This window comes from Phialemonium atrogriseum (assembly GCF_030411735.1).
Source record: "Phialemonium atrogriseum strain 8032-3 unplaced genomic scaffold QBC33scaffold_7, whole genome shotgun sequence".
Taxonomy (NCBI): Eukaryota; Fungi; Ascomycota; class Sordariomycetes; order Cephalothecales; family Cephalothecaceae; genus Phialemonium; species Phialemonium atrogriseum.
The window spans coordinates 688,076-703,975 of record NW_026848144.1 but is presented as its reverse complement, the minus strand read 5'-3'; the positions used below and the strand labels follow the sequence as shown (position 1 = coordinate 703,975).

Sequence of the window (15,900 nt, the reverse complement as noted above, 5' to 3'; positions counted from 1 at the left end):
ACATGAGCATAAGTGGATGCTATCTGGACGCCCACATGTTCCAATTTTGGCACCTCATCGTAAATCAGTGGCCATTTCTTGACAAAACCGCCTTCAAAACTACCTATCAGAGGATGACCTGTTTGCAGTCCTATGGAAGGAATCGATGACGGTGGTTCGACGCTGCCACCAAACTCAATCCTCTGAGACCCCCCATCGTGCTCCCGCGCAAGGTCAGAGTTACACTGGGTCTCGATATCCACCTAGATAGATGGAGAGGATGATGGCCGCGGGCGTCCTCAGTTACTACGTCGTAAGGCATGCTGCCAAGCCAGAACTCCGCTGACGCCTTTATTGTGTGAAATCCAATATTCCTGTAAGGGCTGCTGCCCCGATAGTCTCATAAGATGCTTTAGGCATTCTGCTGAAGAAAACACACTTGTTGCTATGCAAATAGTGAAGGTCCACCCACGCCTTCCCAGCAACTAAAAACTGCCTCAGACGTCATCTTAACCTCCCCCCCTTTCTCCTATGTAATGCAGTCCAAGGAGGTAATCAGCCTTCTCGAGCTGCCCAGGTGGGCTGAAAGGGATACTGTGGTTATTATACGCGCGTGAACGTCAGATCTTTTCCCTATATTACTCTACGTACCTAATAAAGGTAGTACCTCCTTACCGATCCACCGTAATTCTCCTGTTGTGCCTCCGCTAAACGTTGGGATAAAAACAGAATAGCTTCATATCTATCACATGTTGCAATGCAGTCAGTATTTACGACAACAGAGATACTTGAGGCGATTCTGCTCCATCTTGATATGACCACGCTACTTGTCACTGCATCACGAGTGAGCAAGACGTGGAACAATGTCATCGCCACATCCCCAGCGATCCAGCGGGCTCTGTACTTTAGACCAATATCCAGAGAAGCATGTCAGGCATCGGAGTGCAGTCTGGATGGCTCTAAATTACCGCACTGGGATTCCGAGCCTGATGCAGCTGATGTGGCCTTGCCGATTCTCAACCCACTTCTGGTGAAGAAATTCGGGCCCTGCTTCTTCGACTTCGGCTCCACGTACGGCTACCATCGTCGCTCGAGCTCTTTTTACAAGCTCCCTTGGACAAAGAGATTCCCCAAAGAGGCAGAGAGCGCGGGGGAACCAGTCAAAATGAGTGCCCTAATTGCTCGAAACGAAGAGGCTGCCCGCCGGCCGTTCACTCGCCGTGGTGCGAGCTGGCGGCGAATGCTTGTCTCACAGCCGCCGCCACCGAAACTGGGCTACTCGTGGATGTATCTGGGTCACGGATCGGAGGAATCGCAGACGGTATGGATGGCATTATGGGAACCCAAGTCACTGCAACCATTCGTTGGCTTGCGCATGGGGGAGCTTTACGACTTTGTCCAGTTTCATGTTGGACACCACGAGCGCCGATCACTATGGTTCAGGGTCATCTGGGGTCAACCGAAGGAACCATTCACCTCGGACCACAGCCAGAAGATCTGCCAAAGGATTTTGGCCAGGACACACGTCATTGTTGAATTCCATAATTTCGACGACGTAGCACTCGCACACCATCCCCGAGTCCCGGCCAATGTGGATACCTTTGATGCAATATTTCGATGTGATGAATACACCCAGCCCCTTTTCCAAACTGAAGCAGTCACTGCAGAGCAGTTTGAGTTCCCTGGATTCGATGACTCTGCATCTATAAGGTAAGCCAGCGAGGCCAATCGGCGTTGATCGGCTTGGTATTTCGACTAGGCAGTCGAGGTGGCTTGCTTCGAACCTTTATTGGCAATCAATTCATTCTTGTCAACTCTGTCCATGTCGGTGCCCAGCTCGTCATAGGCTACATTATTTCGCCAAATCCTCAGTATGTGCATTGCTCAATATCTACAGACATAGGCCCTAAGCTTACATGAGACAGGAACGTTGGAAGTTCAAATTGAACTGCAATTGTTACCCGTTACTTGCATGAGGAAGGGGGGACTGGAGAGGTATCCCAGCTCTTAGGATCCAAAGACAGATGCAAAGCGCGTATTGCCATTCTGCTAATAAGGACATGGTGGGAAAAGTGATATAGTTAACCATCTACCTAAGTAGACAAACAACATGAAACCCGGATTCTGATACGAAGGAAGCCAGACGAAGCCAAATACCTATGAGGTAACCAAAAACATGCGCATTTCCAATTTGTCACGTACAGTACAAGGTCCATGATACAAGATAAGATCGCATGCCCGAAATTACTTCTTCCCGCGCGAGGAAGTCGACTGCGCCCCAGGACTGCTGGTCCTTGACGCCGGGGTGTTCGGGCGTGAATTGGCCTAGAATATGTGAGCAAGCTTCAGCACCAAAACTCCACAGACAACGTACCTTTTCGGCAAATGGGCTCGGTGCTTTTGCCTTCTCGGCCTTCTTGCGCTTGATTATCTCAAGCTCGGCAGCAGAATAAACCGTTGATGGCGAGATGTCCTCGACTAGCAGGGCATCAAGAATTGCGTCCCGAGATGTCTGTTCCAGCCTGACGATCCCGCTTTTCACAAAGGTGGCGAGGTTTTCAACGCTCGGGTAGCCCGTGGTATCTTCCACTGACCTCCAATCCACCCTCAGGGCCTCAGAAGCGAAGCCCAGAGTGAAGGAGACCCAATGGTTTGCAGCTGCCGCCGTTCGGACACCCGGAGGACGTCGGAACTCGATGGTGCCACACTCGTCCACCAAATGCCTAAAATTCCACGACAGGAATTTATCCTTGCTGAACTCGAGCAGCAAGTGGTGCTTGTTCTTGATGTTGTCGTAGATCCTGAATAGGGGCTTCCAGGTGTTTTGGCGCACCTTCAGGTATGTCTGCTTGACATTGCTTGGGGTTGTATCGCTATGTATATTAGATTTGGCCCATTCGTTGGCTTTCCGGTCGGCTGGCATCATCCTAGTCATGGGATCGTCGAAGTATGCCACGGCCTTGAGCACCTTCCTCACATCGTCCATCGTGTACATGGTCTGGTTGGTTGCCACGAGGGAAGGCGAGACGTGGACGTGCATCGAGCAACCCTTGGTGAGGGTTATGTCGCAGTATTTGTACATAGCCTCGAAGATATCGGCAACTTCTCTTTGCCAATTCTCAGCTGTCGTCATAGCTCGTGAAACGAGCTCGATCCTCCCTGTTGCAGTGTTAGACTGGACCAAAGCGTCTTCTGCTCCGGAATTTTCACATACAGAATCCTGGAACTTCATCAAGACTCGGTTCGTCGGTGACAGTCCAGTTTTTATATTCCTCTACCCGCACGCCAGTTCTGAGGCCTTGGGTTGTCAGTGCCTGGGCGATTGCCGCCCGAAGAGCATCACGGTTGTCTTGCTTGCGCTGCTTGTTGTTCGTTGCGAATGTAATCTCTTGGCTCCAGCCACGGGCAGTCAGTAAAGACATTAGGATGCTCTTGGGCCTGACGAGGAGTTCTATCTCCATTCCGAAGGCCAGACTGGCCGGACAACTGAAGACGAGGCCATGGCGAGTGTTGGTGGATGAGTTCAACGATGGTAATAAAGGGGGTTGGCTGGATGGGATTGCAGGGTTAGCTTCGAGAAAATTCGTGTGAGCTGTTAGTTATTCCGAGTCAATGATTCCTGTTCCTCGTCGAGACTAGACCAATATATACATAATTGTGAGGAGATTAGTTGTTGTCACGGACGATCGATGCTTCTATTTTCAGATAGAGCTACATGGCGCCTCGTTGTTTGCGATGTACCTTACTTTTAATTGGCAATGGCAGCGACATTGAGACACTCTTCTAAAGTAGAGTGATAGCAGTCGTGCCTGACTTGATGGTTCCTTCCTGATTCGGTCGTAGATGACCTTGTTTCGTGTAGCGCGCGCCACTCTGCCTGGTTCCATCCTAGTCTTCTTGCGAGTCTCTAATTTCCAATCATGCCAATATTGGGCTACTTTGACGAAGCTGTGTTGGTGATATCTCAGACTCTTCCCTGCTCAGTTGTTTCTCGATCAGCCCGGGTTGCAGAACGGGCGCTAAGGCCCTGTCAATCCCCCCAATGACGATGTGGGATATCGAATTTGAGGTACCACTGCAGGGAGGCTATGCATTACTGCATACTTGCTCGCCAGGCGTTTGGCACCCGATCTGAGTCTCATGGTCAACTTTTGGGCTTGACGAGGTGAGCCGTGTAGGTAGGTGCCTGTTTAGTCTGGGTGTCTGGGTACTGGTCGGCCGCGACACTCTAGTCGCGCGGGAGGCGGTCGGATTTTTGCCCAATCAAAACTGGCTGGCGGGGTTCTCGGGCGGCTAGGACCAATAACGAATTTGGCACGCCTCTCTGCAACCTCGAAAGCAAGCGGGTAACAAGTCTTGCCAGTTCGTCAGTCATATTATTCCCTGGGTTCGGAGTAGTTGTGTAGAGAGGTCCTACCTCGGGCCTGCGCCAAACTCTTTCTGTTCTCATCAGCAGAAGCAGCAGTAATACCCAAAATCACCAGCGAACCATCTTCCGTCTGGGCCCTAATCCATCGTCGCCTGTGTCATCAGCGACCGCTCACATCACATCATGTCCGATAATCTGAGAGTCAAGCTGGGGAAGTCCACTGTCGAAAACAAGCAGAAATCCGACTTTCCCTGGCACGGAGTATGGGCGGAGGCCATGGCTGCCTACAATTCCGGTTGGACGAAGCCAGAGGGACGCATGCCGATCCTCATCGACGCCAGCACCCCGATTCCTACGCCTGAAAAGCTGCAGGAGCTGGCCGATCTACCCTCAGTTCCTGAGGTCATGGAGACGACCAAGACAAACCCATACAGTGATGAGTACGATGAGAACTTGGAATCTCAAAAGGTCCGCATCTGCGACATCAGCTTGAGCCAGTTCTACAAACTTCGGGAGCGCGTGGAATGCGATCGGTATGACATATGCGTTTGGTTCGAGAATGGCAAACGTTTTGCCGCCGTGGCGCTCTCACTGAAGGTCGAGACAGAGGAGAGGGAAGAGAGGGAGAAGGAGGTGGGAAAGAGTGTGTCTGAGACGACCAAAGAAGCATCTTAAGAAGGCTCGAGTCTGCTAGACTGGGCTACAAGCCCTGCCGGAGGATATTGTCGGCTGTATTCCTTATTTCCTTGATGCCTCTGGACAAGTCATTTGGTGGGGTTTCCTTTTATTTGCGGGTTGCGTCTCTGATCCTCCATCATCGTGTTTCCCCTTCTGATTCGAGTTCTCGGTTTTTTTTTTGCAACTTTGTGTCGTCAGGAATACCATTCAACGAAGGGAGGAACCCGGGAACTTGGCAGCTCACTAAATCTATTGATCCGGAACGGATCACAATACATTTTCACTGTCTCTGCTCCTGTCCGACATGTGAACTCAGGTGTCAGTCCCATTCCCGAACAGCTTCGGACTAGTCGGGGCCACGATCCGTTCTGTTCCCCTTCACATCCGGAGCCGGCTCACTCGAGGTCCGGAAGGTGACTAAGATGCGGCCGCCCGCCTCGCCGCCAGCCGCCAGCCCCAGCGGCAATATAATTACGGCGTGACATCACCGCCGCCTGTTGTCAGCACGGCGCCAATCGTCACCCGCATTGCGGCTCAGGGTCGGGAAGAACCTGAGATGCCAAGGTCGTGGAGCGGGACAGAACAAGCTTCGCCAAGCTCCGAGACCCAAGGAGGTCTGGACCTGCTGGGCAGATCAGCCCGAGAAGCTTGGCGGACCCTTCTTCTGGGGAATTACCACAGTATAGAAGATCGATTCTTGAAAGTGAATTTGCACAGAGCGAAGGCGGAAGCTCGTCTCGTTCCAACTGTTCAACGAGCCCTCCACATTTGAACTGTACCTTTCCACGTGGTACGGCAGGTAATCGGGCTGTTAATTACTGTGTAGTTAGGTACCATAGGCGCCGGCGGGAGTTTTCTATAATATTCGATATGCCGTCTCAACATTTAGGCTTTTATAACAAATCTATAAGACGGCGTCTGGGATATTGATCCCGCACTGAAGTGGCATCGATATCTTTCCGATCATGGGGACTTCTTGCACAGCTGAAATTCCATTCTTCGATTGTACACATTGCTGCATTACGTGCTTAGGTACGGATAGGTAAGGTCAAGATCGAACCACGCAGCAAGATACATAACCTTCGTCCAGGTACAGGTTCCACCCACCCGATTTCTGACAGCCCAAATCCCAATCCCCGCTCTTAACACAGTGCGCACCACTCAGCTCCATGCAGCCCACTCGTCATGCTAGCGTGGTACCTTGGGTATGTACCATACGGCAGTGATGGCCGGTCATGATTGTTGATTTCTACAAATAAGGTGCCTTAGACACTATTTCCGTAGCTGTCATCGCCCGTAAAATATCATCGGAGCCGATGCTACGGCCCTCCGCTCTGTCATGTCCCGGGAATGCTAATTGTGATGGCGGGAATTGATTGCGTTGCAACTTCTCCGCTCCGGAATAAGACCAGGTCTCCCTCACAGTTCACAGCCTCACACCCATTTTGACTTCGCTCCGTATTGGACGAGCGGCAGAAAGAGGGAGGGGTTCGTCGGTGACTGATTGGTCATGGTCTGCGCTATCCAGTGGTCAATTGATCTGATAAACAGTATTACCGTGTCCACTCGTCCAGGAATGCACAGTGTCCCCGCTTCGATCATCAGGAAATTGGCCTGGCTCTCGCCCCGGCAAAGTTCAAAACACTTTAGAGACAGTCCGCACCGTCCGCACCCAAGACGACCGAAAAAAAAGGAACCTTTTGCCACAGAAGCACGCGCCCCTTTCCCAGTCCCGAGTTTCCCCAACCTCAAGTCCCTACCAAGCATTTCTCGGCGCCCAGCCTTCATGGACATCCCCCACGTTGACCTTTCCACCACACAATCAACTGTTCGATCGATCGCCCCCGGCTTGTCATCGCCTGCTCGTGTGTCGCCCGATTTCGATACACCGTGAAGAGGAGGGATAGGAGGGGTCCACAGGTCTCGATCGCTGCTACCGAGTCACCGAGTCCCTTCACAACAACCTCGAGTCAATTCGGGCAAAAGAAGTCGAATTGTGCGCGCCGATGCCCCTGCTTCAGCTTTTCCATGGCGCTTGATACATAATAGCGGTGGTGTGAAAGCATCGCCCCAACATCGATGCCAGTGGCTGGCCGCTTATCGAGGCTCGATCAGCCACCATGGAGGGACGTCAACTCTTTGCCGGCTTGACGGCGCGGCCGTCGCCGACGCCGCTCGTCACTGCCCAGGCCGAGAGCTGTTCCGTCTTCGCTCTGCCTATCGGCGGCGTTCTTTCACTCCCCAATGGAGATACCGTGACCCTCACCGAGCCGGCTGCTTTCAAGCCGATATGCACTCCCGTCACACGGCCGGCCATCATCGCAAATGGAGGCGGAAACATCGCCCTTGACGAAGCCGCAGACACTACGAATTCCCTGGTGGACCTGCCGACCCAGGACCCATTTTATGCCTCGACTTTCCCGCAATGCTACGCTCTGGCTGCCACGACTGTCGTCGCCTACACCCTGGTCATCATGCTCTTCATCACGCCGCGATCGTTCTTGCAGGGTGGAGTGGTCGTATTGGGCCGGAGAGGATTCACAAACGGAGGGACCGGTGGAACGAACATTGGCGGTCGGCCCTGGCTCCAGAAGGTCGCCGCCCTCACCGTCGCCATATCCCTGACCATCGCCACGTCGAATACCTTCCGGGTTGCCGAGGACCAATACGCCACGGGTCGTCAGAATGCGCAGAACCTCCAGTCCGAGGTCCTAGGCGGCACCGAGCTGAAGGTCATTCGCATCATCTCCGACACATTCCTATGGCTTGCACAGGCCCAGACGCTCATTCGGCTTTTCCCTCGACAACGGGAGAAAGTGATCATCAAGTATACCGCATTTGCTTTGATTACCCTGGACCTAATTTTCCAGTGCTTGAACAGCTTCCAGTACACAAATCAGGGCAACGCTCGGCCCAGAAGCTTCACCGACGCCGTACCCGCCCTCAGCTATCTATTCCAGCTCTCGCTCGGAGTTTTGTACGCGGCGTGGGTGATTTATTACTCGCTCATGAAGAAGCGATACGCCTTCTATCATCCACAGATGAAGAATATGCTTCTCGTTTCTGCCCTGTCGCTGCTGGCAATCCTTGTCCCCGTCGTGTTCTTCATCCTGGATATCTCCAAACCACTGTTCACCGGGTGGGGGGACTACGTGAGATGGGTGGGAGCAGCAGCCGCTAGCGTCATCGTGTGGGAATGGGTGGAGCGGATAGAAGCGTTGGAGCGGGAAGAGAAGAAGGACGGGATCCTGGGGCGAGAAATCTTTGACGGAGATGAGATGTTGGAGATAGCACAGTCAGATTCCACCTGGCCGCGCAGGAGAAAGAAGGAGGGCAGAGGTGACGATGATGATAGTGGAGAGGGTGGAAGATCATCACGAACGGAGGTTTCATCGACTGGAAGAGGGAACGTTTGGCCAACTGTTTCTTCGATTGCGACAAAATATCGGTCGCGTTCGAGGAGCAGAAACGGCGATCAACCTGGAGAGCCAAAAACCACAGAGTCCTCGAACCGCGACAGGATACGCTTCTTACAACCGCCACTATGGCCGGCACGTCCTGCGCCGGCTGTTACCCCGGTCAGCCGGACAGATACTGCTAGCGCAGCCAGTACAGTGTATGCCGTCAGGTATCACCCGCTGACAGAAACAACTTCCCGATCCACCCCACCGCCACAGGGGCGACGACCCCTATCCCGGAGCAGTAGCCCAGCGTCGACACACCGTAGTGACGACAATGGCACAGGTGCCGCAGAGCCACCTACCGTGGGCCCGACGCAGCAGGGTCCGTCAGACAGCCGCTGGCGAGCCTTGGCACAAGGAATACCTTTCCCGCGGGTGGGCCGCAACGCCGCCCAAGAGGAGTCGCGCGTGCATGACCAAGAGCATGTACAGCGCGAGGAGAGCAGCCGCTGGGACATCCGAGCGCGCCTGGAAGAGTTTGCGGCGACGCAGGCAGAGAGGCTGCGCGAGAAAATCCGACCAACACTGGACACTGATAGCCTACCTGTCACGGTCGTTCCTGCGCCGCCGCGGAGGGGCGCCGCGCTCGCCCAGTTACTCGAGGAAGAAGAGCCTGGCTCTCGGCAAGCCGATGTGCAGACACCGGAGCCTCGTTCCCCTAGAGCGTTCCAGAGTAACAGTAATATGCCGAGAGCCTATCCAGCCGAGCATGAGATTTCATCATCCTATCTCCATCGGACCAACACCGGCGCTCCTTCGGCTGCGAGAGCTCGTGCGGGACGATCAGTGTCCCATGACTCTGCTAGGAGGAGTACCCGAAGTCCGCCCCCGGCATCGGTCATACCGATACCGACCCCGAGCCCGGTGCCGTCCCCAAGTGGGCCATCTCAGGCCGCGCTTGGGAGGCAAGTAACGGAAGGGGATGCCAGGGAGTGAATGGTTGGTGTCTCGGCGGTTGCTTGCGCACGATGACTGGTAACGGGTTGGGAAATGGCATGGGCAAAATCAGGACACCAGCGGAGTTCTGCAACATCTTACATCTTTTTATTGGGGCATACGGTTATCAAAAGGGGCTCAGCGAGGGTTGGCTTACACGTCCGCACGGTGATCCGGTGCATGCATCCTTGTGGGACTTTTTGTTGTACGTTTATCTATCACGACCGGAACGAGCTGATGTCATTTTATCTCGGTCGAAGGAATGGAGGCGGCGTATTTTGGCAAAGTTGGGCCGGTAGCTCCCAATATGCGGGAGTTATATCTGGTTCAGAGGCTTTGCATACCCAGAAATGTAGAGCTGGCGTTGTAAATACACACTGCGAATGGGAGAATGGGTTGCATAGGCAGGACACTCGCTGGATAGATATCTTATCCATATATTTATTATCTGCATCAAATGGGCCTAACAAGTTAAGCTCACAACTTGGCGAGCTTATACTCTGCTAAGAGATTCTTGCCTTTATTTCTTTACTCTTGGCCAGATCCTCCCAAAACGCCATGCGACTAGCAGCTTTTCAGGGGTAAATATACATATTACCAAGACCCGTTGGGCGCGCATGTGGTGTGAGGATGTGAGGTTCTCCATCAAAATAAACCTTTATTAGTGGGGAGCTGTGCTCTGATCGGGTTCAACGGAAAGCGGGTTGAAGTTTTGAACAGCCATAGAGGCAGGCAGGGTCTCTCCTGTTCTCCGCACCAGGACCCCTTTTTGCAGCTGAGGAATGGCTCGAGTCCTTCAAATTCGCCATTGCAGCAACATTTGCGGCTGACGACAGCTGCCAAGCAACCTTATTACTTTGAGTTAAAGTCGGGTGGGTCGGAAGGTGTAAATGAAATTGGGAAATTGCATCTATGAGCGAGCCGAACCATTTTCTTCATCTGACACTTCGACTTCGACAGTGATGAAGATATCCTAATACCAATACTGCGCCGGCCGAGACCTAAAACACACTCCTTTGCATGATTGACGCCGAAATTTGACCTTTGTTCCATTCCTCAGTAACAGATTGCACCTACCTGCTCCTACCTACTCCGTACCTACCAAAAAGCTTTCCGATCCTATCTAATCTCCCTCCCTAATCCTGGGGTTTGTCTCACACGAGTCCCGCACCTCGAAAATCGACATGGCCGTGCCTGAGCCGTTCCCCCTTCTCAACACATCTGCAGATCAACTGCATACGGAACTTAACGACATGAACACTGCGCGCCGGAGACGGAAATCCACCGGACTGGGAACTGAGATACGGGCCGGCGATACTGGCGCCCCTGGCCTGGCCGCCAGCTTTACCCATCCGCATGGAAAGGTAATATGGTTCCGATTTGTCTAAGCTGCATGCGCTTCGATGTTTTCACAGAACACCCGCTAATCCTCTGCCCAGGACACACACGCCGCCTCCAATGGCGGTAAGCGCTTTTCTAAGAGGCGGAAGGCCCGCAGTCTCCTGCGGCGCGCGAAGCACTTCACCGCGCGACACCCCTGGGTCATCCCGCTCGTGATACTGGCGATTTTCCTCTCACTTTACCTTACGAACCCGACCGAGTCCAATCCTGTCCACCACTTCGTCTTCCTAAGCTACCCCATACCCGCTTCCGAGACACCTGATTCCACCGCGCTGCAGTACGGGAAGGGCCCGTGGGACATTGCCTTCGTGACCTTCTACACTGTGGTTCTCTCCTTCACGCGCGAATTCATCATGCAGGAGCTCCTGCGCCCGCTCGCCCGGTACGCGGGCCTCAAGTCGCGCAACAAGCAGGCCCGCTTCATGGAGCAGATGTACACGGCGCTGTACTTCGGCCTCCTGGGGCCGGCGGGCATGTACGTCATGAGCCGTACGCCGGTGTGGTACTTCAACACCGAGGGCATGTACGTGGACTCTCCGCACAAGACCCACGAGGCGGTCGTCAAGTTCTACTACCTGTTCCAGGCCGCCTACTGGGCTCAGCAGGCGATCGTGTTGCTCCTGGGTATGGAGAAGCCGAGGAAGGACTTCAAGGAGTTGGTCGGCCATCATATCGTCTCCTTGACCCTTATTGCGCTCAGCTACCGGTTCCATTTTACGTATATCGGCCTGGCCGTCTACGTAACGCATGACATTAGTGACTTTTTCTTGGCTGTGAGTTGTTCCTTTTTCTCTTTAACCCACCCCCTATCCTCGGGTTATTTTATTCGCTGCCCCTTTCCCGAGACCGATGCTGACCTTGCACCGTCCCCCATAGACTTCTAAGACACTTAACTATATCGATCACGCATTGACTGGACCTTATTTCTTCCTGTTCATGTGTGTGTGGATATACATGCGGCACTACCTCAACCTCCGCATCATCTTCAGTCTCTTCACCGAGTACAAGACGATCGGACCGTACGAGCTGGACTGGGCGGGCGAGCAGTTCAAGAGCCCGTTGGCCAACGTCATCACGCTAGGCCTACTATCCGCCCTGCAGGCCCTGAACCTGTTCTGGCTCTTCTTCATCGTCCGGATCGCCTACCGCTTCGTCGTCCACCGCGTCGCTGAGGACGACAGGAGCGAGAACGAGGAGTCGGAGGCCGAGACTGAGCAGACCGAGGAGCAGAAGCCGCTCCTGAACGGCGAGGCCGCGAAGGCCCCCCTTCTGAACGGCGGCGCCGTCGCCGCCAATGGAAAGGCGAGGCCTGGCAGGAACGGCTCAGCGGCTCAGAAAGGTGCGAGGTAACCGGCTCCGCTCTTACTTGCGGAATGACCTTGGCGTGTCCAACAAGATGGTTGCCGAGCTGGGAGGGCTGACTGCTCTGTTCGGTATGCATGTTCTATTCAGTTCTGTCTATATTACCCCCGGCGTGTGCGGGTCGACTCGAGATGGCATGATGGGTCGGCCCGGGTGTAAGACGAAGTTGACACCCGACCATTCGATGGCGAAAAAAAAGGGGGTTTACATACTTGGAAGTTGGGCTCTCTCCCTAACACCAGATTCTGCATGTTATTTTTTCCCCCCATGAGCGGTGCCCTCGGCGTTTTCTCTGCCTTGCTTTTGGTGCGGGGGTGTCATGTATCATAGAACATTCGCTTATACGGCAGCATGTATCGCGAATACCGCTGGCGTACACTGGTATAGATGGGGGATCGGAAGGCCGGAGAAAGATGGCTTTCCACACAGTCGCTTTGCATGGAGCACAAGGAGATGGGGAGTTCAAAGGGATTCGGGGAGCCCAGTGCTCTCATGAGCCGTGCCGAGCTTGGGCGCAAACGTGCACGAAGGAGACACATTTCTGACAAGATGGGTGCTGCAAACCTGCTAGGGCCGGAGTTGTCGCCTGGGTGAGGGTGATGGCGCCCCTCGGACTTTGCGAGCTGGTTTTTGAGAGCAGGCCTGCCGTTGGTTTTGTGTGTACGATTCATCATGTTATACTTGCCGTAATAATCTTAATATGAAGCGATTAATTCCAAGTCACAGCCAATGCTAGGTTTCACAGGAGTTTATCATGACTCCTGGAGGCTGTTCCCCACTAAGAGGTATTTGGCGGGGTATGCCGAGTGCCTTTCTAAGTTTTCACGTTTTTTCGACCTTCCAACTCTTATAAAAGCTTCGTCATCGGAGTACCTCAAGAGCTCTCACAGAAAGCCTTCACGGCAGGTTCAACAAGCGGACCAGATACAGACCTACCGCGCTTCACAGACAACACACAATACAATGCCAGTGAGTAAACCCCCCTCCTCCCTCCCCCCCATCAAACTCACAAGAGAGCCCCGCTAACCCCCACCACCCCAAACCAAGCTCATCGTCATAACCGGCCTCCCCACCTCGGGCAAGACCACCCGCGCGCGACAGCTCGAGGCTTACCTCCGGGAGCGCATAGCCGCCGCCGCCGCGGCGTCCCCGGCGCGCCAGCAGCAGCACCGGCTGCACGTGATATCGGACCAGACGCAGTCGATCCCGCGGTCGGCGTACGACCTGTCGGCGAGGGCGCAGCCGGCGCACACGCGGTCGGCCAACGCTACGGAGAAGGACGCGCGGGCGGCGACGTATGCGGCCGTCAAGAGGGCGCTGGGGCCCGGGACGGCGGACATCGTGCTCCTCGACGGGCTCAACTACATCAAGGGGTGGCGGTACCAGCTGTTCTGCGAGGCCAAGAATGCGGGGACGGGGAGCTGCGTGCTGCAGGTTGGGTGCGGGCTTCAGAGAGCGAGGAGGGTGAATGAGGAGAGGCTGGAGAGGAGGGCGAGGAGGGAGCGCGGGGAGGAGGCGGGAGAGGGCGCCGAGGACGACGAGGAGCCGTACGAGCCTGACAACTGGGAGAACCTGGTGTTCCGGTACGAGGAGCCGAACGCGATGATGAAGTGGGACAGCCCGCTGTTCACGCTGATATGGGAGGACGACGAGGCGAGGACGAAGGAGGTCTTTGACGACCTGTGGGAAACCATCGCCGGCAAGTGGACGAAGGTCGTCCGCGCCAACCAGGTCACGGTGGATAAAAACAAGGACTTTGGCGGGGACTATCTCTACATACTGGAGAGGGAGACGCAGGAAATCGTGAAGAGGATACTGGAGCTACAGGGGGACGAAGGTGGGGGCAGGGTCGTCCTACCGAGAAGCGCGCTGGACGTCGGGGATGAGCTGGTCGTCGAGCTCCCCGGCAAGAAGGTCGGCTTGCCACAGTTGCAGAGATACCGAAGGGCCTTTGTAGCGCTCAGTCGAGGCGGTATTGGGTTGGACACTGTGGACGACGTGGGGCGGGCAGTGAGGTTGCGGGAGAGGTTCGTCGGTTACTTGAATGATGCATTTGAGAAGGAGGATTAGACTGGCTGGGAGAGACTGGAAGGAGATGCGCATTGCTAGAAACTACCTTAAAAAGAGATACACCTTAAATAGATACCCCCAAGATATATTCAATTCCATTCCATGCCGCTTGCAGTTTAGAGCTACCATTATCAAGTCCAGGGTTAGGGTTGGATAATCAGCCACATTGAAGCTCGCGCCACATCTGTTACTTGCTGTCCACTTCCACCCTTTTCCTACCGACAACCTCAAGCTTTCTTCTTCCACACATGCAACCGAGAACTGCTCCCGGAAGTCCAGACGAAACAAGATGGCACGCCTATCACATGGTCCGGCGGCTCTAGCCCCAGGCGGGCGGGCTGCCGACCCTTTGACAGATTTAACCCGCCTCCTTGGCAGGCTGCAACAGACAGTCCTCCGGGCGGACGCAGAGCGGGAACGCAGGCTCCGGGCGAGCGAGTACGAGAGGAGGAGGGTCGATACTGTGAGACGCCCTCCCACGGCCCAACCTGACTGCCATCCCAGCAGCTGACTAACCGGTGTCCGCGCCCCACGAATAAGAACATAAACCACGCCCGGACGCTCCTCACGAGACTAGAGCAGGAGGCCCTCGCGGTCAAGGTGCACTCCCGGAGACAGGACCTGCTGACGGACCTGAACCGGAAGCGGGAGGTGATCGACCAGCTCACGGAGCGCATGGGCGACCTGGAGGAGATTGCGAACGTGGCCGGGTACGACGACGACGACGACACCTCAGACGGAGAGGATATCCTGGGCGAGATCATTGCGACGCCGAGCGAGAGCATGGACTCCAGGTCGACGAGCGGCGTGGCGCTGGAAGGTGGTGGAGGGGATGCGGAGGAGGGGTCGGAGCCGGTACCGGATTTGCAGGAGGAGGAGCCTCCGAGGAAACTAAAGCCGACGCCGGAGCCGCACCCCGAGGAGCAGAAGGCGGCCATTGAAGAAAAGGGGCCGAAGATATCCGAAAAGACGGAAACAGCCACATCGCAGACGGTGCGATCGCGCGGGAAACCCCCCACCACAACCACAGCGCCGGAAGAGAAGGACGCCGAGGCACGGGCGACGGGCTCATCCCTCCTCGGGGGGCGGACCGCCGCGCCGTCGCAGACGACGACAACAGCAACAACAACGACAACAACAAAGTCGGTGACGGCAACGACGGAGGCGATCCTGGACCACCAGCGCGCGGAGCAGGACTTGCTCTCGGAGTCGATACTGCGGATGGCGGGCGACCTCAAGACGTCGTCGCAGGCCTTCTCGCGGTCGCTGGAGGAGGACCGCGACGCGCTGGGCCTGGCGGGCGAGTCGCTGGACCGGAGCGGCCGCGGGCTCGAGGCCGCGGCCCGCCGCCTCGGCGCCCTGCGCAGGATCACCGAGGGGAAAGGCTGGTGGGGCCGCATGCTGCTGTACGCTTGGGTCTACGGCCTCATGGTCGTGCTGCTGGTCGTCGTGTTTGTCTTGCCGAAGCTGCGCTTCTGATTGGAGATAGACCTGGTTGTTTGAGTGCTTTTTTTTTTTTTTGGGGGGGGGGGGGGGGGGTTGGGGTGGGCAGAGCGGGGAGATTCAGGGGGGACAACGAGGCGTTTTTTTAATAAAAAAAAATATAACAATTTTTTTAAAAATAAAAAAAAGTGGTTTTATTAT

General features: G+C 55.1%; 6 protein-coding genes across 6 annotated transcripts; 5 read left to right on the top strand and 1 right to left on the bottom strand.

The window, feature by feature from the left end:
* Nucleotides 1-434: 434 nt before the first annotated feature.
* On the top strand, nt 435-1,889 carry QBC33DRAFT_347621 (F-box domain-containing protein). The gene has a single exon (XM_060423811.1). It carries the CDS (start codon nt 737-739, stop codon nt 1,691-1,693), a length of 957 nt encoding a protein of 318 aa, XP_060285444.1. The 5' UTR covers nt 435-736; the 3' UTR covers nt 1,694-1,889.
* A 334-nt stretch (nt 1,890-2,223) lies between these two features.
* QBC33DRAFT_513459 (uncharacterized protein) lies at nt 2,224-3,440 on the bottom strand (the record flags this gene model as incomplete). Its single annotated transcript, XM_060425981.1, has 3 exons — nt 2,224-2,304; nt 2,354-3,138; nt 3,194-3,440. 3 exons carry the CDS (start codon nt 3,438-3,440, stop codon nt 2,224-2,226), a joined length of 1,113 nt encoding a protein of 370 aa, XP_060285443.1.
* Nucleotides 3,441-4,327: 887 nt separating this feature from the next.
* Nucleotides 4,328-5,414, top strand: QBC33DRAFT_532687 (uncharacterized protein). Its single transcript, XM_060427396.1, has one exon. The coding sequence runs from the start codon at nt 4,532-4,534 to the stop codon at nt 5,021-5,023; it is 492 nt and encodes a 163-aa protein (XP_060285442.1). The 5' UTR covers nt 4,328-4,531; the 3' UTR covers nt 5,024-5,414.
* A 1,619-nt stretch (nt 5,415-7,033) lies between these two features.
* QBC33DRAFT_347568 (PalH/RIM21-domain-containing protein) lies at nt 7,034-9,546 on the top strand. The gene has a single exon (XM_060423810.1). It carries the CDS (start codon nt 7,147-7,149, stop codon nt 9,421-9,423), a length of 2,277 nt encoding a protein of 758 aa, XP_060285441.1. The 5' UTR covers nt 7,034-7,146; the 3' UTR covers nt 9,424-9,546.
* Nucleotides 9,547-10,607: 1,061 nt separating this feature from the next.
* QBC33DRAFT_447950 (longevity assurance proteins LAG1/LAC1) lies at nt 10,608-12,174 on the top strand (the record flags this gene model as incomplete). The annotated part of the gene is made up of 3 exons (XM_060424449.1): nt 10,608-10,787; nt 10,863-11,597; nt 11,701-12,174. The coding sequence occupies 3 exons, from the start codon at nt 10,608-10,610 to the stop codon at nt 12,172-12,174; spliced, it is 1,389 nt and encodes a 462-aa protein (XP_060285440.1).
* An 849-nt stretch (nt 12,175-13,023) lies between these two features.
* On the top strand, nt 13,024-15,765 carry QBC33DRAFT_618074 (chromatin associated protein KTI12-domain-containing protein). Its single transcript, XM_060432702.1, has 4 exons — nt 13,024-13,155; nt 13,234-14,213; nt 14,536-14,719; nt 14,764-15,765. Exons 1-4 carry the CDS (start codon nt 13,150-13,152, stop codon nt 15,733-15,735), a joined length of 2,142 nt encoding a protein of 713 aa, XP_060285439.1. The 5' UTR covers nt 13,024-13,149; the 3' UTR covers nt 15,736-15,765.
* The last annotated feature ends 135 nt before the right edge of the window (nt 15,766-15,900 follow it).

What these genes read in the sequence shown, in the direction of transcription:
- QBC33DRAFT_347621 (XM_060423811.1), top strand. Translation starts at nt 737, where the DNA reads ATGCAGTCAGTATTTACGACAACAGAGATACTTGAGGCGATTCTGCTC.
- QBC33DRAFT_532687 (XM_060427396.1), top strand. Translation starts at nt 4,532, where the DNA reads ATGTCCGATAATCTGAGAGTCAAGCTGGGGAAGTCCACTGTCGAAAAC.
- QBC33DRAFT_347568 (XM_060423810.1), top strand. Translation starts at nt 7,147, where the DNA reads ATGGAGGGACGTCAACTCTTTGCCGGCTTGACGGCGCGGCCGTCGCCG.
- QBC33DRAFT_618074 (XM_060432702.1), top strand. An exon ending in GCAGTGAGGTTGCGGGAGAG is followed by an intron (nt 14,214 to 14,535) that starts GTTCGTCGGTTA and finishes CCGGAAGTCCAG; the next exon opens with ACGAAACAAGATGGCACGCC. An exon ending in AGAGGAGGAGGGTCGATACT is followed by an intron (nt 14,720 to 14,763) that starts GTGAGACGCCCT and finishes CCATCCCAGCAG; the next exon opens with CTGACTAACCGGTGTCCGCG.